The sequence below is a fragment of the Plasmodium vivax genome, chromosome 11 (genome assembly GCF_000002415.2).
Source record: "Plasmodium vivax chromosome 11, whole genome shotgun sequence".
Classification (NCBI taxonomy): Eukaryota; Apicomplexa; class Aconoidasida; order Haemosporida; family Plasmodiidae; genus Plasmodium; species Plasmodium vivax.
The window spans coordinates 753227-777469 of NC_009916.1; the positions used below are offsets into that span (position 1 = coordinate 753227).

Consider the following 24243-nt stretch of genomic DNA (forward strand, 5'->3'; position numbering starts at 1 on the left):
GTGGAAGAGGAGGGAGCTACAAAAGATGATGCAAAAGGTGCAGCGAAATGCGCTTCGAACGGTGCCGCAAAATGCGCTGCGAAATGCGCCTCGAACGGTGCTGCTGACCGCCTCTCAACTAAGGGGGCGGAGTTCAAAAATGCTCGCAAGCACGGTAAATACATTTACGCAACGTTTTTTTCGCGATGATGGGGTTCGTCTGGGCGGAGGCATTTAAGGGGGTGTATATGGCCACTCCCGCTGAGAAGGCAAACTCAGCTGGGCAAGGACACCCACATTCTTCTCTGCTAGGAATGATGCTGAAAGATTCACAACAGGCGTGTGGTGAACCCCCTAACAGGCATACTTATGCTTGGAGGGCCTCTTGACATTGTTCAAAATTTCGACGGTGTTGTTTGGCCAGCGTGTGTTAAAAAACTTCAAGTGGTTATCATGCGTAACATCATAGTCCACTTCTTTAAGCAAAAAATAGTTGATGGATTTATCCGGCGTTTCTTGAGCATCGTAGAGGTAGAAGTACTTCTCCTTTGGGGGGTCCGAATTCTTAAGCTTGTTAATATCATTCTGTTTTAGCTGTAAATAAAAGGCCTTAAACTCGGAGTATAGCAAAATGTCCAAGTCACTCACAAAGCCATCAAACATATTTTTATATTCCTCCTTCAAATTTAAATCTTGTATAAACTGAGGAATGAAATGGGACAAAATGTATTTGTTATTTTCCTTGTCATATTTATTCCACACCTTGTTTAGTTTCGTCAAAAATAATTCCTCGCTCGTGCATTTTGAATTATTAATGTTTAGGGAAAACAAGACGGTGTAGTGGTTGGAGCTGCTGATCACCCATATGGGGTAGATGGGGTACTTGTAGAAACTGCCCACTTCGCAATACTTGAAGGCTTCAAAATCGGTCAGCAGGCCGATCAGCGGCCTCTTATTGATTCCCTTGAGTATGATGTTGTTTTTGTTCATCCCCGGGGAGAGCTGCGGGGTGATGCCACTCCCGCCACTACCGCCAATCCCACCGCCACCATTCCAGCTCTTCGTGCTGTGCCTTGCGTCACTGGTGGGGGATGCAAACGGGGGGATGGTGGTACCTCCCGGGAAAATACCCCCAAAGGTGCCTCCCAAACTGCTGCCACTGTTACTACCGCGTCTGCCTCCCCCGTCAAACAGCAAAGCACCGCTCACATCCTCGTCCACCTGCGGGAACGTATTTATAATACTATTATTATCAAACACATTGGAGCAGGCCCTCCCCGTGAGAAGCAGATTAACCAACTCCTGCGAGCAGTGGCCATAAATGCCAATCAACGGGTGGTTCACGTCATCCATATCATTCATAATGTTGTTCATTCCCCTTGTTAGAATTACAGAGTATAAGAAGGAGATAGCTCCAGTTGAGCTCGAAAAAATTATGAAGTGCTCCAAGTAGAACTTTATTACGTCCTTTATGCTGCTAAACTCTTTGTAGTAAATGTTTATCTTTTTTAAATCCCTTATCATGTCTTCATCTGAGCTTCTCCTGTTCATGTAGTAGGAAAAGTCGTAACATTCGGGGAGAAGAAACGCTATGATGTAATACGACTTGTCCGTGCACTGGTATAGAATATACGCCATGGATTCTACTAATGAGTAGTATTTTAAATCCTTTATGTTGTCTCTAACTAGTTGCACAAACTCGTGATCGTAATCGTCCTCCTCGTCGTCTCCTTTGGTGTGAGCCCGTTCTTTGCTGGTCTCTCCCTTTCGTGCGTTCTCCTGCGTGTCTGTTTTCCACGAGTTTCGATCGCCTAGGCCGCCTAGACCGCCTAGACCGTCTCCACTGCCCATGTCACTACCCCTGTCCGCGTTGCCGCCCCCCCGTTCGTCGCTGCTGCTCATGCCCCAGCTCCCCCCCTTCGGGTGCCCCTCCCCGTTTTTGTCGCTCCCCACGGTGGTGCTGTCCCTCTTGGTTTGGTAATCAATCCGTTGAGAAGCGCCGTTCGTTCGTTCTTCCTCATTGGGCGTTGCGGGTTCGGTTCCCCCGGCTGTGTGTTCATCACAGGGGGGAACTCTGCCCTGGCTGCACTCCCCGGAGTGGTTCTCCCTTGACTTATCATAATTATCCCTCTCCGTGCTGGTACCACTCCCTCCTCTCGCCTTGCTGACTTGTCCCTGGGAGGAGGCATTCCCACAGACCCCAGGGGCACTACTACCACTGGTGAAATTCAGAAAATCCTCATTGGTCTTCAAAATGTTAAAGTAGTTATTATCCCACAAAAAATGGTACTTATAATTGAAAAGCAAAATAATGATGATGTACCCCTGGACGCTGGAAATGAGTCCACAGGGGCCACTTAAAAATTGCCTCAGCCCAAAGGTTATTTGTTTGCTATCATAAAATGAAATGCTATGATTACACCATTTTTTAATGTCCAATTTATTGGAGTACTTATAATTATTAACACCGAACACTAAGTTGTGAATCCTCGTGGTGTCTTCAAGTAGCTTCATTTCTTTTAACAAATAATTTACATACACATGATCATTTAAACATTTGCTTCTATTTCCTTTTCTCAACCACTTACAATAATCCTTTGTAGTGTAGTTTATATTTTTATAGCTTCTCTTTATCTGTTCCAGGGAGCAACAAGAAAGGGAAGAAGAGTTGTTGCTGCAATCACTAGAGTCATCACTGTCGTAGTATTCCCTGCTGGAGGTAGAATCTGTAGATTCCTCATTCATTTTTTCATTCCTCCTATTTAGACTGATCATATAGTCCCTTATAATAATGTAAATATTTTTATAATTTTTGTAAATGTCCTCCCAAAATAGCTTATTGTCTATTACATCATTTTGATTTTTGGTTGACTCATGGCTGTTACATAGGTAGTATGTAATTTTGTCGAAATTTTTTTTTACAATATCTCGGTAGGAGTCGTTCGTGTCTACGCTGTCTTGCTTCTCGCTCTTCTTGCATCCTATGATGGACAGCCGAATGGCTTCCTGTAGCATTTCGTCGTTTTCATCCTCCGGGAGGTAGTCATCCTGCGGAGGGAGGGGGGCATATCTTATGACACTCGTTCGGCATGCGGCATGTGCATGTGCATGTGCGTAAGCACTTTTTTTATCTTTTTTTTGTACTACTACGCATGACGTGGCATGTACCAACGGAGAGCGCTCAAAAAGGGCGCCTCCCCTGCAGCAGCCGCAGCCGCGTTGGTAGTATGTGCCCCACCCGGCACTGCGCTGCGCTACGAATGGTTAAAAAGGTGACAACTTTCCAACGCGTCAGAAAGTTCCACCCCGCTACCTGCTGCCGCCACGTTGCTCTCTCTCTCTCTCTACATATATATATGTTTGTTTTTCCACCCCGCCCAGACTCACCTTCTCGCTCTTCTTCCCCTGCGCGGCGTGGTACTCCTCCAGGGACAAGGCTATCGTTTTGGATATATCTTCTTCCTCTTTTCGCATAAGTTCCTCATTTGTTTTCATCTTTTATCCTCTTCGAAAAAAACGAACAAAGGAGCTAGCGAGCTAGCGAATGGAAGAACGGACGGGCGAAAGAACGAACGACGAACGACGAGCGAACGGACGGACGGATGGGCAAACGGATGAAAGAACGAACAAGCGAACAACTCTGTGCACAAAAAGCTGCAAATTGTTATGCGGCCAAAGTGGCTATTCCGTTTGTGGCACGGAACTCCTTCGCTTCGGTTCTGTTCGGTCGGTCAACTCCTCCGGATGAGCATTTTTCTTATCAGCGCTTCACCCTTTAATTTGCGCGTTGCATTGTTTGCAGTGCCACTTTGTACTCCTGCGTTTCCGCGCTAACTGCGACGGTTGCTTGGGCCGCGTTGCCTCGTCGCCTCGTTATGGCGAGCTACGATAGGCAAATGGCACGCTGTGGTATGCAGCAGGGACGGTTACGCTCTTAAGGCAAACATATGGGGCACTCAGTTCAGCTGTGCGGGTGGCTCGCGTTAAGCGGTTACGCTGTTATGCGGTTACTGGGTTACCTTGTTACGACGTTACGGTCACGATATGCTTGCTTCACCATTTCGTCACTTCGCCTCTCATCCGCTCAGCCGCTAAACCGCTAAACCGCTCGCCCCCTTAGCCATTCCTGTTGAATCTTTTTTCCCGAGTATGTTTCCACTTTTTACAAATAAATGCAGAACAAAAATGTGATAACAAAACATATCGACATGCATTACCTTTGGAAACGTTCTTCCAATTTTTTTTTTTTTTTTTTATTTCCTCATTTTTGCTTTCACCATACATACAAATATGTACACGTGTGTGCGTCACAGGGGGTATTTTTATCCGCCGCCAGTAAAGGTATGCATTTATGAAGTTTTTACGTAAACACGCACTATTTCGTTTGGGCCGTACATTATATAGAGGGGTAAAAAAAAAAAAAAAAAAAAGAGGGAAAGAAAGGAGCAGGAAAAAAAAAAAGGCGAAAGAAAAAATGAACGATTGATGGAAAAAGCCAAGGGGAAAGAAAAAAAAGTACCATAATATATTGTTCCCCATGTGAAAGCTACAAGTGAAATTAATTTAAGTACGTTAGCACGCCCATTCGCATGCACGCGCATATGTGCATACATGCCTGCGGGTACGCTTCAGCCAAAGAGGTGTTAAATGCTACCCAGCGAAGTTTCCCCCGCCCCATAAATTGTAACAAGGATGTATACCCCCTACTCGTACCATAAGCGCTTCTTTTTTTTTGCCCCCCCTTTGATGTCACTGCAAAGGGGCCAACATAAAGGTCACCGTGCTGGCAAAATAAAAGTGCCCTAACGTGGTGGTATATAAGTGTTATGTACATATGTAGTGGTTATATGCCCATGGGGAGTTCCGCCCCTTTCCGTCTGTTTCCCCAACGGTGAGGGGAGGCAAAGACAGAAGATTGCAAAAGTGACTGATCGGTCACCCAAGGGAGGGGGAGCTTATATTATAGCTACTTAGATATGGCCAATATGTACACGTCTCTGTTCGTCATAACAGGTACACATTCACACACAGTATGTGTGTGTGCCTATTTGCGAGAATATATTGAGGGGTACAAAACGGGGGGAATGGCACATCTTCTGTAGGCACCTTTGGGTAAGCCAACATTTGGTCGCATATGAAGTGGCGGCACACTGCATCCATTTCTGAGGGGGCTACAAAACGCACACGTTCCACATGGGCACCAACATGAGTATACTCCCACGACAGGCAAAATCACCAAAAAGTGGGCTTCTTTTCTGGAGCAGTGGGAAAAACGTCCCTATGGAAAGCTCTCACCCATCAACAGTTTGTGTGTAACAAAGCGGAACACCTCATTGGGGGGGGAAAAAAATAAAATGACAACTCCTGCTATCTTTCAACAGAATAATAAGTAACACGGTTGCACACAGGTAAGTTCCTTTGGAGCCATTTAAAGGCAGAAATGTGTGCCTATTGAATATACTCTGCAAACGCGCAGATGTGACAGTCTAAATAGCGCCTTGCGCGCACAAAGGAATAGGCCTCTCTCTTCCCCATAATTTATTTTTATGAAAAATGGCCAAAGGGAGGGAAAAAACAACCCAAAGGGGGTTAACACGTCGTAGTATTCTGTTACTGGGGAGGCATAAAAACGTAAGCATACTACCACACACAAAGATTTACTGCATTACGCTAAAAATGTGCCGCTGTGTGTGCTATTCCTCATTTAAGGGGAAAAATAATAACAAAAAAAAGGGCAAGATGGGAAAAAAGGAACCCCCCATTGGTGCTCGGCCCAATGTGCAGGAAAACGCCGCGCCAATTAGAACATCTTATCGGAGCATGCTAGAAATCCTCAACTTAAAATTTTGAAGCCAAGCAAAGGGCAGCATTTTTAAAGGCCATTCCGAGGCACAAATAAACGGTGCGTACTCTTCTACGAAAAGGTCGCCTTTCGGCGTGATGACAGAGCAAATTTGACAAGACTAAAAAGTTGGCGCAAGTGGTTCGTTTAATGCGTAAGCCTATTTACGCTAAAAAAAAAAAAAAAAAAGTTAGCCAGCACCCGCACATAGCATATAGAGCGCGCAGATACGGGTGGAACAAACGGACGAAGCGGTACCGATCAAAGGGTAACTGAGGGTGTGCATACAAATATGTACATATACAGATAGATAGACACATACATATATTGTTAGCTTTATATATATCCTCTTCACCCACTTTTTTCTTTACACTACCGCTACCACAATCGGCTCGCGCATTCAATTCGTGGGGTGACAACCCAGTGCTTCACACCAAATGCTAAACGAGCACGAACGGATAACCGCTTCACATCTTGGCAGAAAAATTCGCCGAAGCGTACGCCCATACAGTATCCACCCCTATTTGAACATTCCACGTGTTTATATGCCCCCATACCGAAGAATACCCCCGCGTGGAAGCCATGCAGAGGGATCCCCCAGCTGATCCTCACCTTCACCCTTCCAAATTAAAAACTATGTACCGTCAAATTGTTCTCGTCCGCATTTATGACAGAATTGTGGCTTTCCCTGTAGAACCAGGTGCTGGCCAGGACCTTCGATTTGTCTTCAGTTTGAATCGTGTACACTGGCAACTTGTTCAGCCTCACGTCGTATATATTCGTAAACCCATCATGTGAGGAGGATAAAAAATGGACTCCATTTTTGTTCCCCCCAAGGGAAGTTACCACTTTATCATGGAAAAAATATTTATGCTCATTTAGCGATATGACTGCTTTTTCCTCTAAGCATCTGACATCGAACAGTTTGATGACGGATTGTTCATCTGCAGTTACGAACAGATTCTCATTCACAATGTCACTGCACATGATTGCTTTTCCATATGGAAGAGTGGCAAATAGGTCCGCCGTATCTGCATCATAAATTTTTATACTTTTTTCCAGGCCTGTACATAAAAAGCGGTTATTGCTATCAAAAAAGGTTAGGGCAGTTATAATTCCCACGTCCTTATGTATACACTTCTTCGGAGTTAACACATGTTTTAATTTTCTCTTACTCGTGTTATTTTCCGACTTGCCTTCCTTTAACTTCTGCACAATTTCGCTATTATCATAGAGGTTTATTTTGTTATCTGCACCTGCACTGATAAGCAAGGACCCGCTTCTATTGAACGCGATGGATTTAACCATATCGTCGTGGTTGCCTAGATACAGTTCACTCCTCGTTACTACTTTCTGATCCGTTTCTTCATTTAAAAATGCCCTTATAGTCCCATTGGATAGTCCTACAGCCGATTCGCTGTACCTTACTTCTCCATCAATTAATTTGTCATTTTTACACACATTAAATGCGAATATGGACGTGTCAGCTACCTTTCGCTCATCAATTTTGGCGAAACTTGACAAATCATAACAGAGGACACTTCCTTCGAAGGTGCTACAGTATAGCTTATCTTCAATTATGATTAATTTGGAAATCCATTCTGAGATTTTGTCAATTTGGGTACTTTCCTTTTTCGTCATCGACAGTATGTACTCTATCTGTATCACATTTTCCGAGAGGATATTATTAAGCTGTAGGAATTCTTCTATGGATGATCTTAAAATTTGTTTATTTATTAAAAACTCGAAGGAAACGTTTTCCTTTATATCGAGCAATTTTTTGACCATTCTTGATAAGTCGATTCTTTTGAAGCTAGCTGGAATGGTGTAAATCGTGTCTTCCATTTGGTACTTTTCATTAGCCACGTTCGATGTGAAATATATCTGTATTTGCTTTTCCGCTCGGCTCGCCTGCTCCTTGTCCGACAAACTGTCGGCATCACTGTCGGCATCACTATCGGCTGGTTCTTTACTGTCGCCATCACTATCGACTGGTTCTTCGCTGTCGCCATCACTATCGACTGGTTCTTCGCTGTCGGCATCACTATCCACTGGTTCTTCACTGGCGGAGTCGCTTTCTACGACTTCCTCATCTTCAGAAGCGTCATTTTTTCCTTTGCCCAGTTTGTTGCTGCGCGCCCCCTTTTTTTTTCTTCCACCTTTTTTCATTTTTAGTACTTTATTTTGTAACTTTCCTATGCTTGAACTGTATACCCCTTTCTCCTACTGTTGTACGAATGAGGAAAATGAGGTTTCTTCTTCTCTGTATAAGTATATATAGATGTATACAATGCGGATTGCCTTTCTTCTTTAAATCACCACAATAGCACCGTACATTCTTGAAAAATACGAATGTAACGAGTTTCCCCCACGATAAAGGCGTTCTTTCTAGAAGAGTAATTTTTACCTTTCAATTACATTTTCCTATTTTCGCTACTTTTGTGCGCAAAAAAGGGGGTTAAAAATTGCAATTGCATTTTCCCCATATTTTTTTCACCTTCTCATTTTTTATGAAGGCCGCAAGAACGACTTGGCTTCATATCTCCTGTGCCAACTCACCCTTCTTATTTTTGCCCCCTTTGGTAATAACACCGGAATGGAAGCGGCGGGGATAGAACGTCATTTTGTTTTTAAAAAGTGGCTATTCCGGGAAATGCAGATTGAAAAAAAAAAAAAAAAGTTTTCTCTTTTTTCTAATTTTTCTCATTTTCGTATGAACACGGAATAAATTTTTTTTTCATACTTTTGAAATAGCTATATTTTGGACTGATTTCCCATCTTAAGAGCATAAATAGCTATTTTTTTTTTTTTTTTTTTTTTCCCTAACCGTTCAGGTGTTTTTTTGCACAAAAATGAGTTTAACAGGGTGTGTTGTACAAATGAGCATACAACTTGTGGCACGCGCTTAGAGAAGAAAAAACCGTATAGTCGTTGTATGCCTTTTCGATCTTTGACAGACAAAACTTAGCTCATTGAAGGATGCGGTCAATTTGTACGATCTGTCTCATGCATTATTTGTCCCTTTCGCAAATTGTTGCATAATTGAAATGTTGTTTTAGGGATGCCCCGCTGCATTTTGTAGGGGGGCGTGTGCAATCTGGACGTTAAAAGGCGGCTCGAGTTCTTACAATTACGAGCTGCGCATAGGTATGCATAAACATGTGTATACACATAGTCATAACTTTGGAAGCACCTACATACTTGCTTATGTTATGCCTTACTACGTATACTTACACTTTTAATATTGGAATACAAACAAACACGCGCAGGAACGGGGGTAGCATATTCATTATGGCGGGTGAACGCACCCGGAAAAGGGGAACAGCGAAGTGACTTTGCGGCAGCGCGAAAGGGGCACTATTTTTGACTATCCATTTTGCACGTTCGCCCCCTCTACGCATTTTTTAGAAAAAGGACCCCAATGAAAAGCAACGTGATGGTCATGTGTAGCACGAATAAATGTTACCCATTGGTGCGACAGCTGATAACAATTTGCACTTACTTTTTCATCAATCATGGTTAAAGCGTCTGCGGGATTACGCACTTATTGGTGATGGCCTATATGCACACAAATGTGCCCACACGAACAGGCGCATATGCAAATATATGTACATAACAAGGGGCGCATAAAACGCAAGAGCAAAGTATGCGCCACAAAAAAGAAATCTGCTCATGAATTCGCCCCCCTTTTTGTTTTGCTTAAATGGTGTTTGAGCCCTTACAGGACAGCGCCGCACTAACCCATAAAATTATGCGCATTAATGCTTTTCCCTTGGTGAGTAAAGGACGCTTTGGTTTCATCTGATGCAAAAATGTGACCATTTTTGCTGCACAGGAAAAAAAAAAAAAAAAAAAAGGGCAAGCGGTTTGGCAAGCGGTTTGGCAAGCGATTGGGCGAACAAACGATTGAGCAAAAAATTACGTTCATTTTTCCCCCTTGCATGTGTCTGAATTTTCTCAACTGCGCTCGCGTCTGTGCAAATGTTAGAATGTACGTATGTCATAACTGCGTCATGTGGAAGGACAAGCGATTATGCAAAAGGGTAAACATTTTCCGTGATTGTCCAAAATAAAGCGAAGCAGCGCGATCGTTTTTTCATTTCATTTCATTTTACACTTTTTCCTTTCCCGTCCGCGTTTTCGCGAGAAGTTCAAATTACGCAGCTGTGTATGAGCGAATGGTTAAATTGTGGCGTGAAAATGGCACTGCGTAATCAAAATGGTACACTTGTCCATCCTGCGCGAAAGGGAAACAAAATTTACTTCCACTCGCATTTCCGCGCGCACTCTCCCGTCCACGTCCGTTTTTTCCACCCCAGCACAGTAAAAAACAATTTCACTCGCGAAAGGAAGTTATGACTACTCCTTTGATGATGTTCCATATCCCCGCGCTCAGCACACACCGCGTTTTGTATTACACTTTTGTCCCCCGCGAAAGAAAGTTAACGACACATTCGTAGGACGCTCGCGGCGCATTAATACGAAAGCGAGTGTCAACGTGAGTAATGCCATGTGAATAACGCCCTCCAAGTGATAATTTTTTCTTCCTTTTTTTCCCTTTTTTTCCCTATTCAAATTTTCCTTCGAATTAACCACCCCTTTTTTGGTGCTTCCCCGCGCCCCTGCCCCCCACGCGTAAATTCACATGTGCATGTACAAAATGTGCGATAAGCAATAAAGACGGTATGCCATTTGCGCGAAATGCCTTACGCTTAAGTAACCCGCAGAATGCATTCTACCTCAGCGCGGAATGGTTTGCTGCCCGTGAAGCACGCCCTGCTGATCAATCGCAGTTCGTTTAAAGTGCGAAGCGGTGTGTTTCCTGGAAATGAAAACTGCTTGCAAATAGACACCTTTTGATAGGAAAGCGGTTAAGCGGTTAAGCGGCTAAGCGGCTGACTAAACGACTGCATCTTGCTCGTCATTTCTGCTCCCCTCGCGACAGGGGCGTGCATGGACAAGCAGGCACTTATGCCAACAGGCATACACACCCACACGTATGCGCTACGGGCGTAGTGGCCACCCCTTTCTGCGATCCCGAGTCCCCTGAGACGGCTCCCCTTTATAGAAGGCAAACAACAAACAGACATCCACGTGGGAGAAATGAAAAAAATAGCCCAAAGATGTTTTTCCCCCATTGTGTACGCCCTACTATTGATCTATCAGAAGGAAGCAAACAGCTCATACGTAGATGTAACTCTACTGAATGATAACCTTTTTGACGACATGATAAAAACGGAGCTGTCTTACATGAGCAACCACTTAACATTTAATGATAATAATAAATCTAATAAAAGAAAAAAGCGAAATGATGCAGCGGTGGATGACCTCGTCCTGCTAACAAGCATGTTATCTCAAATTATTCCATCCAATTTTTCAATATACTCATTAGACATTCCAAACGAAACGGTCAGTAGCTCAAGCAACGATGTTAATAGCTTCCTAGATTTGATAAACTTATACGACGCGGAAATTAACAACACAGTTACGAACCATCTGAATCAAACACAACCAGTAAAAGGCTGTGAAGATGATATAAAAAATAACAACTGTGATGGGGATGTGCTAACGTGTATTACTTTAAAAAAGGATAAATTATCCGACAGTTGTAAAAAATCCCTCAGTAACTCCCTACTCTACTCCTGCATCGACGATGTTATGCTCTACTGCGCGGACTACTCCAAATTTTCAAAGGTGCACAAGTGCCTGAAAAAGAATTTTTACCACTTGAGTAATAAGTGCCTGAACATTTTAAGCTACTATGAAAATATAATGCACAAATTGCACAAAATTAAGAATAAGCCGTACGGCAACCAGGAGCATTTGTTCTTAGAAAGAGAAAAGGGGGGACCCACAGTCGGCAACTCGAGCAACGCTCATGACCATGATAATAACACCCCAGACGGGAAGTACAGCCGAAATGGGAATGACACCCAAAATGGGAATGACACCCAAAATGGGAGTGACACCCGAAATGGGAGTGACACCCGAAATGGGAGTGATACGAATTATACCCTTTTCAACGGTAATGATGCTAATCATAAATCCACCATGGCTGATAATTTAAGAAAGGGATATGGCCATTATTTTTTTCCGTCCATGGATTACAATTACCTGATCGATTTCAAATCAAGGGGTTTTACTTTTGAATATAAATCCTTTTTGTATTTTTTCGTTTGCCTCCTCATTTCGTTCCTACTCTACATATTAATAATTTGTATCAAGAAATATTACGTTGCAGATTCGAACAACTTTTTTGCGAAAGCGGAGAAGACCAAGTTGGCACAGCTGTGATGGTGTCACTTTTCAAAGGCGCCTTCCTTTCAGAGGCGGGAGTGGTAATCCCCCTTTCGTCAAATTTTAAGAATTAAAATGGGTGGGAGCAATGACACCTTATGTGGAGCACAAATCAACTTTGAAATGTGCAGAATTAGGAAATGCTTTTTGGTCGGTCGTGATGTAGGGGGGATACCTCATTTTGCGTGCCCTCCTCGCCCTTTTATTTTGTGGTGAATTTTTTTGTTCATAATTTTTTCCCCATTTTGTGGCCGTTTGTTCGACCAACGCTGGTAATTTTTTCCCCTTTTTTATGATGGCCACATATGGGGGGCAGAAGACAGATAGCTAGCTGCACAATACACACACTGAACGAACGCCATCCTTATTTGCACGTATATTTGCTTTTTTCCCGAACCGCCTCCCCCCGTGCCGATTAGTTATTTTATTTCCTCTCCTTTTGCTTTATTATATTCCCATCACCGTTGTCATTATTTTCGTTACGGTTATAATTTTTTCCCTTTTTTTTGTGTGCACTATTCACTTCGCTTCCCTCATTTTGCTTTCCAGTTTGTGAACCCTTTCCGTCCTCCCCATGTTGCCTTTACTTTTTGCGCCTTTTTATTTCGCTACGTGTTTGCCGCATACGCCCCATTTGATTGCGACGTATTTATGCCTCCCTATATGTGCGTAACCTCCCTTTTTGATTCTTCGCCTATTTAAATAATTTGCCCGTTTAAGTGCATCCCGTGGAGGTTTCCACGCCCTTCCTCTTTAAAAAAAAAAATTCCATTTTGCTGCAGTGGAGGGACATTAAATTGGCAAGAAGAAGAACGACTGTCTCTCTCTGTTTCTTCACAGAAGAGTGGTATGCCATGCCATTACCGCCGTCTACGTTGAGCGTGTCCATATAAACATACACGAAGGTGAGTACCTATGTTCGATTAACATTCTGCATTGTTCGGACAAGAAACACACTGCAGGTTGGGAACAAAGTAATAGCCTTGCATGTGGGAATACTACGGTTTGCTAATTTGCATTGCCATATGTAACAAATGAACGGTTTTTTTTTTTTTTTTTTTATTTCCCCCCATCGAATGTGTGACACGCAAGTATGCATCACTCGGATTTGCAAATTGCAAAGCATTAAGGTGTTCCAAGCTATCTTTATCATGCCAATTCTTTGCATTCATATTCATATCTGCTAGATGGATGCTTAAACTAATTTTCACTGCACCATGTGTAACAGTGGCTTGGCACATACGTGGAGGTCCCACGCCCCGTAGGCTACTAAAAGAGGTGTTTTTTTTTTTTTTAGTGGATAAAAAAAAAATTACGAAAAGGAGATAACTTTAAAGGTGTATAGCTACAAGGAATGGTAGAGCTTTTCCATTTTTTTTTTTTTTTTTCTTCTTTTTGCACTCTTTTCCAAAAAAAGGGAGGAGTATCCTTTTCATACCACAAGTGTAAAACTTTGGAAATGAGCACAAAACGTTTGGTAATGAGGTGGGAATGAAAGTATGTCAAGCGGGATGAACTCACCTCTTCTCACTTTTATAACACCCCCTGCGTTGGAAGCACGTGAGTGAAATTTGTTAGCTTCCACCCTGCCGCTAACCGCACATGCGGCCACAAAGATATTCATTTTTTTAAATTCGTGTTAACGCGTTAGGGGGAAGAGAGCCAGTTTAGCAGTGGAATAAAAAAAAACGAAGCGAAACGGAACGAGGCGAAGCGAAGCGCAGCAAAAATTAAAATGCGCGCAATTTCTCCTATCACATACATTTTTCATTTTCGAATTATAGAAATGGGTGGGCAAGCTATTTCACACTGCGTACGTATGTGGCTTGCCGTTCGCGCGTGGGCCCTAATTCCCCCTCGTGGCTACTTACACATGAGCGGAGTTTAATTCGTTTCACCCGTTTCGTCGTACATTCGATTCGCGGGGGACGGCGCGTGAGTGTGCCTTGTCTTATCACCTTCGTTTGCGTGCTCCCTGCGTTTTCGCTTTCGCTTTCGTCTACTTTTTCGTTCCTTTTTCGTCCCTTTTTCGCTCCTTTTTCGTCCCTTTTTTGTCCCTTTTTCGTTTCCTTTTTTCTCCCCTGGACTATTTCTCCAAATGAATATCCCCCCCTAAGGCATATCCATTTATGAATTTTTTTTAACGGCAGTGAAGGAGGAAGAGAAAAGGGATCAAACCAGTTTACCCTTTTTTGTCCTCTTTTTTTTTTTTTTTTTTTTCCTAGTTTGTTAAATTAAGACCCGCGCGCATTTACGCACTAGACACGCTACATCTTTTGGGAACTTTTGATGACGCCAATATTGGGCTTCCTCACCACCTCATGCCCTTTTTTATACCATTAATGTGCCGGATTAAAAGGAAAAGGCGGCTACCCAAAGCGAAATTTTATTTGCATACATGTGAGTATATACCTTCCTAGATGGCTAACACATTTTATGTGAAGTGGTAATCTCTATCAGTGGGTATTTCATAGCCGTATCGAGATTGCACACTTTTTCCCTTTCATTTTTGGCGCGAAACTGAGCATTCTTTAAGGGAGATATTACTATTATGCCACTTCGTTTCATTTTCTTTTTTTTTTTCCTCCCCTCTTATCTTTCCCATTGCTGCTCAAATCAGCGCGATCATCCACCTAGCGAAATTGCCTTACCATATGCCCGCCCGAACAGCGCCTTGTTCTATGCGTATTTCCTACCTGGGCGCACCCAAAATGAGCGACTGTTTTGGCAACGCCGTTAATTTTGCGTCGCAGTTATAATTGCGTTTTGTTTGCACGCCCAGCTAGCTACCAGTTATATCCAAGTCATCACCCCGTGCACTCCCTGCTGTCCTCTCCCCGCCGCCATGACGACGCAGGCCAGGACGAAGGGGTGGGAAAAGGACTCCAAAATAAACGCGGACTACGAGTATGAGAGGCTGACCAAGCTGGAGAGCAAGTTCAACATAAAGCCATGGCTGAGTAAGGGGCAGAAGGAGGGGTACCTGTACAACATCGTGCCCACCGTTCTGAATGTGGTGGTGAAGAACTCGAACAAGTCGCAGAAAAAGACAGGTAAGAGCAAGCGCGCTAGGAATACGCTAACCTGGCCGCGCCGCTCCTCACCGCTCCTCACCGATCCTCACCGCTCCTCACCGCTCCTCACCGCTCCCCCCCCGCAGGTGTGCACATGTACTTCGTGTCGGACAACAGCAAGACGTGGAGGCTGACGCTGTTCTACCGGCCGTACTTCTACCTGAAGACGAAGAACATCCACAACTACGAGGCGGTGACCAAGTACCTGAAGAAGGAGCTGGACAAATACAACGTCGAAATAGATTACGTGAAGAAGGAGGACCTGAGTCTGTATGATCACCTGAACAAAAAAAGGAGCTACCTGAGTAACATCTTCTTTAAGCTCTCCTTCGACACGATAGATAATCTCATGAGTGCGAGGGATTTTATCTCCAAAATAATTGAGCGGAATAAGAAGAATAAGGAGCGTAGTAACTCCTCAAATAATGACAAGCACATATTTAACGAGTACGAATATGAACTGTCTCAGAGCAAATTAGATTTTTCCTACAAGCACGATGTTTCCTATACCAAGTATGATGAGCCTGGCGAAACTGGCAGGGTGGCCAAAAATGAGGGTGCTGCTACACACAGAGAGGATCAGGGGGACTCTAAAAAGGCACACACGGGTAATAACAGCACAGGAGACCGCGGAGGGAGAGGCAAAAAGAACGACGCACACGTAACGGTGAGCAGCCCAAAGCTAAACATGAACGAAATAGTAGTAAATACGAAGAAGCAAATTCTAAGCAAGGAGGAAATTTTGCAAGAAATAACAGAGATGTACGAGTACGATGTGAAATACACCACCCGAATATGCATAGATCAAAATATTAGGTGTGGGCTATGGTATAGGATCACGAGAGATGAAGAAGAATTATACACGGAGACGGAGGCAGTCCATTTCGAAGTATTAAACAAAAAGGTGCTAGCCCCCTTAAATGTGCTCGCCTGGGATATCGAGTGCTACAAAGATGAACTGAAATTCCCAGATAAAGAAAAGGACGAAATTATCCTCATATCATATATGTACAACGCACAGGGGTACCTAATAGTTAACAGAAATGTGATGAGCAAAAATATAAGGGAGTTTCTGTACAAGCCAAATGAAGAATACTCCGGAGCAGGGACCTTCAAAATTTTTAATGAACAAAATGAATATTTCCTTTTAAAACGATTTTTGGAACATATAAAAATTTTGAAAATCCACATTTTTGTCACCTACAATGGGGACTTCTTTGACATTCCCTACCTCTTCCGGAGATGCGAAATTAACAACTTGAGTGTACCCAAAGAAATCGGGTTCATCATGAATAACAACAAACAGGAATGTGCATGCAATTTTATTCTAAACATAGATGCGTATAAGTGGGTCGAGCGAGATTCTTACTTACCTAATGGGTCCAGAACGCTAAAGAGTGTCTGCAAAATTAAGCTAAAATATAACCCTACGGAGGTGGACCCAGAACTTATGGTTTCTATTGCGAGAAAGAACCCACAGCATTTGGCTGTATACAGCGTGTCAGATGCAGTTGCCACGTTTTACCTGTATGACAAATTTATTCATAACTTCCTATTCGCTTTATGCTCCATCATTCCGATGAACCCAGACAACGTCCTAAGACAGGGGAGTGGAACCCTCTGCGAACAGCTCCTAATGGCAGAGGCGTATAAAAAAAATATACTCTTTCCAAACAAGTTCAAACCTGCGTATAATCAATACTTCACCGATGTAGAAAATAAGAAGAAATATTTTATCTATGATGACTCCTTTGTTGGTGGAACTGTGCAGAGTCTAAAATGTGGCATCTACAGAGACGACCTCAAAGAGCACTTCAACTTAGATGTAGACACGTACAAGTATCTGCTGCAAAATGTTGACAGCATTATCGATTTTTGGGTTCAGAAGGACCTGAACAAAAACTGCAGCCCTAGTGACCAAAAGTATATTAACAAAAATCAAATTGTCAATTTGAAGCAAATTAAAAGCGATATTATGGACAAGCTAAATTTCTTCATCCAGAACCCCAGCATTAGCATATGCCCCAACATCTACCATTTGGATGTTGCCGCCATGTACCCGAACATCATCCTGTCGCACCGCTTGCAGCCAAATGCCATCATAACGCAAGATCACTGCTTCAACTGCTCCTTCTACAAGCAGCGCCATCTGTGCCAGAAACAGATGGTGTGGAAGAGGAAGCTGGAGATCTCCCCCATCGATTATGGCCACGTGCTATCTCTCAAGCAGGACCTCAAGACGCGCCTCTTCTACCCCCAGAAGAGCTTCTTCAAGATGAACAACAAGGAGGAGTCCGACAGCAGCACCAACGACAACTCGGCGGACGTGCCCCTCAGCAAGAAGAAGTCGTAAGCTCCGGGGATGGGCGGCCGCACGCGGGGCGCTCGCCTCGTTTATGCGCCGCGTCTGCTCGATTATACGCCGCGTCTGCTCGATTATACACCGCGTCTGCTCGATTATACACCGCGCATAATCGATTCACCGCCCCCATAATCACCTCTCCCCCCCGCAGCTGGAACGAGCTGACCGAAAAGCAGCAACACGACGAACTGATGAAGGTGATCAAGGAATGCTCGCAGAGGGTGTTCAAAAAGACCAAGGTCGCCAAGGAAGTGGACGCCTCGAGCCTGGTGTGCCAGAGGGAAAACCCCTTCTACGTGGACACCGTGAGGACCTTCCGAGACAGGAGATACGTCTACAAGAAGGGGCTCAAAGAGAGCGAACATGAAAAAAAGGAGCTCCTAAAGGCGAACAAAATAGACTACATAAAGATCCAAGAATTGGACGATAAAATTTTGCTAAACGATTCATTACAGTTAGCACACAAGTGCATACTGAACAGCTTCTACGGATATGTAAAGCGAAAAAGCAGTCGATGGTACTCAGATCAAATGGGAGCCATCGTGACATACACAGGTTCGCAAATAATAAACGGAGCTTTTAACCTTATCAACAAAATTGGTATACCCATGGAGCTGGACACAGATGGAATCTGGTGCATGCTGCCAAAGAAATTCCCAGAAATATATGACGTGTACATTGTGGAGAAAAGCGCTCTGAACAAAATGAAAGAGTATGAAGACAAAACGGAGGAGGAACTGAAAAATGACTCGAGTGTAAAAAAGGTAGAATTTGAATTCCCCACAAATATCCTAAACTTCGAGATGCACAAAAAATGGACAAACGACCAGTATCTAATTTATAACGAAAGCACAGATGATTACGAATGCATTAGCAAAAATGAAATTTTCTTTGAGTTGGATGGCCCCTGGCATGGCATGTTCCTACCAGCATCGGAAAAATCGGATGACTTGCTTAAAAAAAGATATGTAGTCTTTAATGACAAGTATAAAATTAGCGAACTGAAAGGATTCGAAATTAAAAGAAGAGGAGAGCTAAGAATCATACAGAAATTTCAAAGCGAAATTTTTAACCACTTTTTGAAGGGCAAGACAAAGGAAGAGTCATACTACTACGCCTCCCTAACTGCAAACAAGTGGAAGAATCTAATAGACAGTAAAGCAATAGACATAGATAATGACGACGAACTGTTTGACCTCATTTTGGCGAAGAAGGTGCTCAACAAATCGGTGAAGGAACAACCGAATGCTAAAAGTTTTGGCATTACGACTGCTAAGCGGCTAAGTGAGCTGCTCTGCAATACGAGTTACGTGGAAGACAATAACGTGTCTACCCAATTCATCGTTGCGTCTAAGCCTATAGGATCCGACATCACATTCAGGGCCATCCCCATTCAGATATTTAAAACGAACGTGGAAACGCAAATTCACTATTTGGGAAAATGGCTGGGCGTTAAGTTCCCTCCTGACGTCCCTGTGAATGTGAGGGATATCATTGACTGGGATTATTACAAACAAAAATTAGAAGTCCAAATTTTGAAGTTAGTCATTATTCCCGCGATTAAACAAAATATTAACAACCCAATTACTTCCATTTCTGTGCCCGAGTGGCTCAAAAAGCAAATTAACATTTCAGAGGGGAAGCAGAAAAAAATCACCGCCTTTTTTGTTAAGAAGACTGTTAAGAAGGAGAGCACTCCCGAGGGGATTTCTAACGACCCGGCTGGCAGTAGTACCCCCTTGAAGGGAGAAACGGACGAAGAGGTGAAGAAGGCGGACGACCCTAGCTTGCGCTCCTTGGAGAAGAAGAGCCCATTCCCAGTGGAAACCGCCTGCACTGCAATGAACGTTTCAAATGACCCATTGCACAACGGTGCCCCCCCCCTCGGGGCGAAAAAGCGCTCATTGGAGCAATGCCTTCTGGAAAACTTCATCTCGAAGAGGAAGAAGCTGGGTCAGCTGAACGATAACAGCTTGGCCGGCCTCACACACAGCAACTCAGGTTCTATGGTCTACAAAAAAGTGAACTCCTTAGACACCTACCTAGATAACAACAATAACGTCATTATTATTAACCACGAAAAAATTAACATCAACAATTTGAAGTACACAGAGCTGTTCGAAATGTTCCAAACGGATTTCAAAAAGTGGATGCAAATTAACAATCGTATATGGAAAAATAATCGAAGTCAAATTAAGAAAATTAGAAATGAGGACAGGTCTAAGAGGAAGAAATATTCCCTGGGGGATGATGAAGAAGATGAAAGGGGAAGGAAAAGGACGGGGGCCAATTCTTCATCCTACCTTGCTGATGCGGATGATGAAAAAACCAACTCCCAAAAATTGTCCAGTCTGGAACCGAAATATTTACACCCCATTCAGAACGCCATGGATATTGTGTACCTGTACAAAAAGGTGAAAAGGAAGAAAGTAGCTCCCCCGCCGAAAAAAGGAAAGCATAGTGGCACCAACCCCTCCGCCGCCGCTGCGAACAGTTCAAGTGGCCCTATGAGTAACCACCCAAAGAACGAAAAACAGACGTTGTTGAAACCATATTTGGAATACTTCAAACATGAAACCGAATCGGACTCCTCCAACGATGAGGGGGACATATTTAGCGATGCGAATATGATTGATGAAAATGATGAGGATGGAATTTACTACGCAATTGTGTCCTTAAAAAATATGAACAAGTTTTACAAAATAAAAATTCAAATATATAGACATATTTACATCAATAATTATGACCCCCTGGATATAAAAAGTAACAACAAGATTACCATCAAATTAGTTTCTTCTTCCGGATCGTCCAACTCAGCCAGCGGTGAGAATTTCATGTTTCACTCCAACGCATTCGCACCCTGTTTTTTGCCCAGAAATGTAAAAATATTTAATTTGTACGAATTTATTATGACGGAGAGGTACTTCAACAGATATGTAGTAAACACGCTGAATGCTAACTACCACGAAAGTATCGTCTCCGTGTACGAGACGAAGATTCCTCTTTACTTTGATTTCCTCAGCAGATATGGAAACTCAGTCGAAATCGACTCGAATAATTACAACTCCATTTTTGATGAAAACAAATGCTTCAAATCGCACTGCTTCTCCAGGGTCGAGAAGAACAAGCTGAAAAATGTGTCGCATGACTACCTGGATGATGTGCATTTTATATACATTCACATTTTCCACACACTGGTGGACAACGTGTGCAACCGCATCTTCGTCGGCGTGTACGACCAGTACGAGGAGAACGCGGATGAGCAGCTCTTCGGCTGCAAGCTCATGTTCAGCGGCGTCGGCCGGGACAGCGGCTCCTTCGACCCGCACGAGGCCTTCCTCAAGTTCGTGCACCTGGAGGGGAGCGCCGTTAGCGGTAGTAGCGGCATTAGCGGCATTAGCGGCATTAGCGGTGTTAGCGGCATTAGCGGTGTTAGCGGCATTAGCGGTGTTAGCGGCATTAGCGGTGTTAGCGGCAGCGTTGATGGCCCCCCCCAAACGGGGGAAGCCGCCCCAAACCAAGCGCCGGCGCCTGCGCGAGCGCACCTGCTGGACAGAGACCTCTTCATCAAAAGCGTGCAGAGAGACTTCCTATTCCTGTACCACTACCGGAAGTTCGAAACCTATTTTGAAGACAGCGCCAATGTATACAAAGTGTTGGAGCACCTGGATGTGTATTTGAACAAATACAGAAGCAACATGCTGACGGGAAAGAAGAAATACATCTTCTACGTATCGTCAACGATAGATAGGAACAAACTGGGATGGTGGAGCACCAACAAATATTTCCCTTGCTACTTTTACAAATTTGAAAATGCTGCAAAGTACCAAAACGTTAGTCGAATTAACTACAAAAAAGATGCATTCAATTTGTCGCTACAACTCTTTTATGAGAATTACCACAAAGTGGAAGAAGATTTGAATTTCTCCAGAATTTCCAACATACCTCTGTTTAACCTGCTAAATGTGAGTAGAAAAAATCAGAAGCACAAATTTATATATGACACGCTGTATGCATCGTTTTTGAAAAGGTACAAGGGGATTTTATGGCTGTCCTACTTTGGCCACTACGATTTGGGAATCCCCTGCTTGAATATCAACAGCTTTTGTGACTACGATTTGGTGAAGAAGAACAACGATATAGTCAACCAAGGCATTTACAGGGGGTATATAGTACACCTATTTTTTAATGAGTCCCTCATTTTTAACAGCGTTAGGTTATTCACCAAGTATGCTAATGTGAAGGCTCCGACTGAGTACTACAACCCCTCGATTGCTGGCAGGAATGCCTATTTTAAGAAAGGCGACCACAGAGGTGGGGGGGGAGGCAATGAACATGACGTTGCGGTGAAGAGGCGCCACAGAATGAAGTATGCGAAAGAGGGGAACGACAATGAGGATGAGTTGGACGAAGAGGACATGTCCACCACGGACGACAATTATAACAAGCTGGGCGGATTTGCTCACCGGAAAGGAAAAACGGGCATGGCGCAGCACAAAATGGGTGATGGTACGAACAGACACGGCCGCCACAACGGCGACAGTGCTGCTCATGATGATGATGAAATGGAAGCTGAGGACGAGGGGGACGACCTGTCCGATTTGAGCGAAAAGAAAAATACAATCAAAAATAAATACGACATAAACACCATCGTGGAACAGAACTCACACGTCTCCCAATTCAGCAACCACGCATTTAAATTATTGGGCCAATCGTTAGAGTACCTCATTTCGAAGATCTCCTCCCTTTCCATGTTAATAACAAATAGGACGTTCGAAAGTATCTCAGATATTTTCACTTCCTTCTACTCGTGGGTCTCCAACAACTCCAGTCTGCTCTACGATGTAGCCTTATACAACAAAGTGTTAGAGTGCACAGAAATATACCAAAATAATTTAATCAACATAATGAAGAAAAAATTTAATGCCAACATAATTTTTGCGGACTTGAGAAATTTCGTCATTTCTTTTAACGAATTTTCAGTCATTTCCGGCAGAAATATTTTAAAAGGCCTAATCAAGTACTTCTCCCACAGCGACTCCATATATGCCAATGTGCCTTTTTATATTAAACAGGAATACATTGCAGCTTGCCAATTTGATAAGTATAATTTTATAAGGTATAAGGAATATTCCAATCCGAATGAAGAAAACACGGATGAAAATTTAAAAATAATTGAATACCTTCCCCCCATTTGTGAATCCTTCCTGAGGTACGTCCTCGATGTGATTACTTTGAACCCTCTGCAAGATATAGTCACGCTGTATGATAAGTGGGATCCCCACTGTGGCAAACCAATGGAAGGGGGAGTGCTCACTTTATCCTCGCCGGGCAAGCCAATCCCAGTGGATGAACAAAATGGTAACACAACCGAAAACCAGGCAGAAACAAACAAGAAGGAAGAAAAGAACTACTTCAATATGGTCCTCAAAAATGACAAATTAACGGACAAGATAAGCCTAACACAAAGAGCACAACTGAAATACATTTATGATAAATCATTTGACGATTTGGAAGAAGTGTGTGAAAGTTTTGCTCTCATCAACGAAAATGTAGACGTGCTGTCATACAAAATAGAAGAGAAACTAAAAGATCTCTGGTTCATGCCTGGACATATTTATAAGAAAATTAAAAAATCAATCAAGTATAAAAAATATTTAGTGGAAAATTACTGGCCATATGATGATGACGAAATGGATGAAATGGACGAAAGTAACATGAACATGGTGCCATTTCTATTTCCAAAAACTTTGGGAAATCTAGCCAAAAGGGAAAATAACTGGAGACTAGAAATTGTCAAGTTCTGCATATTCCTCATGCAAAATGATAAGCTCCTAAACTTGGAGAATGAAAACTGTAATGAAGCTTTCCACGAAAAAAGACACGAACTTTTCGAAATTGTGGGGGACAGTGAATACAACAGGAAAAATTCCCTCTGGAAAAGTCCCTGCCAGGAATTAATTTTAAAAGATATCTTCTGTGAAAATTGCTCATCAGTGTACCACATGAATGTCGTCACCAGTTTGGTCGAGGCAGAGATCAACGGGAAACCCTCCTTCATTTGGTTGTGCAAAAACTGCAATTCCAAATATGACAACGATTTTATTGAGCTAAAAATTTTGTCCCTCCTGCAGGAGACCTTCGATGCGTATAATGTAAGTGCTTTTTTTTTACACTGCGCGGGGGAGTATGCGTTTGCTGGAAGGGGCGCCTTTTCTTGGTTGGCTACCACTTCCTGGTCAGCGTGATGCAGCCCTTCCTATTCCTATCACACATACATGCACTTCTTTTTTTTTCGCATTTGTGCAGGCCCAAGACCTCGTATGCAACAACTGCAACGCGATAAAGTCCTTCTACCGCAGGGCAATTTGCAAATGCGGGCAAACATTTACGCCCCGTTTGGACATAACCAACTGGACCCGAACCCTGGAGATTATGGAAAATTTAGCCACCATGCTGAACATGCCTATATTGCTGGACGTTTTGAAGTCGATGAAAACGTACCTTGTGTAAGCGGGTCGTTTTGTCGCATGGGTGTGCAGCGCGACTCAGCGGAGTGACACAGCGGTGCGATTTAGCGGAGCGATGTAACCGTATGTTTTTTCTGCATATGTGCACCAGTTTGTCGTGTCCCCCTAGTTGACCAAAAAAACAACTCGTTTGTGAAGAATTATTCATACGTGTAATGA

The 24243-nt window shown here is 43.2% G+C and overlaps 4 protein-coding genes across 4 annotated transcripts; 2 read left to right on the plus strand and 2 right to left on the minus strand.

Moving 5' to 3' along the window:
- Window positions 1-333: 333 nt before the first annotated feature.
- Window positions 334-3474, minus strand: PVX_114630 (hypothetical protein, conserved; the record flags this gene model as incomplete). The annotated part of the gene is made up of 2 exons (XM_001616264.1): window positions 334-3027; window positions 3367-3474. 2 exons carry the CDS (start codon window positions 3472-3474, stop codon window positions 334-336), a joined length of 2802 nt encoding a protein of 933 aa, XP_001616314.1.
- A 2974-nt stretch (window positions 3475-6448) lies between these two features.
- Window positions 6449-7990, minus strand: PVX_114625 (microtubule-associated protein ytm1 homologue, putative; the record flags this gene model as incomplete). Its single annotated transcript, XM_001616263.1, has 1 exon — window positions 6449-7990. One exon carries the CDS (start codon window positions 7988-7990, stop codon window positions 6449-6451), a length of 1542 nt encoding a protein of 513 aa, XP_001616313.1.
- A 2934-nt stretch (window positions 7991-10924) lies between these two features.
- On the plus strand, window positions 10925-12115 carry PVX_114620 (hypothetical protein, conserved; the record flags this gene model as incomplete). The annotated part of the gene is made up of 1 exon (XM_001616262.1): window positions 10925-12115. The coding sequence occupies one exon, from the start codon at window positions 10925-10927 to the stop codon at window positions 12113-12115; it is 1191 nt and encodes a 396-aa protein (XP_001616312.1).
- A 2848-nt stretch (window positions 12116-14963) lies between these two features.
- PVX_114615 (DNA polymerase epsilon, catalytic subunit a, putative) lies at window positions 14964-24067 on the plus strand (the record flags this gene model as incomplete). Its single annotated transcript, XM_001616261.1, has 4 exons — window positions 14964-15171; window positions 15279-17541; window positions 17706-23709; window positions 23864-24067. The coding sequence occupies 4 exons, from the start codon at window positions 14964-14966 to the stop codon at window positions 24065-24067; spliced, it is 8679 nt and encodes a 2892-aa protein (XP_001616311.1).
- Between the last annotated feature and the right edge of the window lie 176 nt (window positions 24068-24243).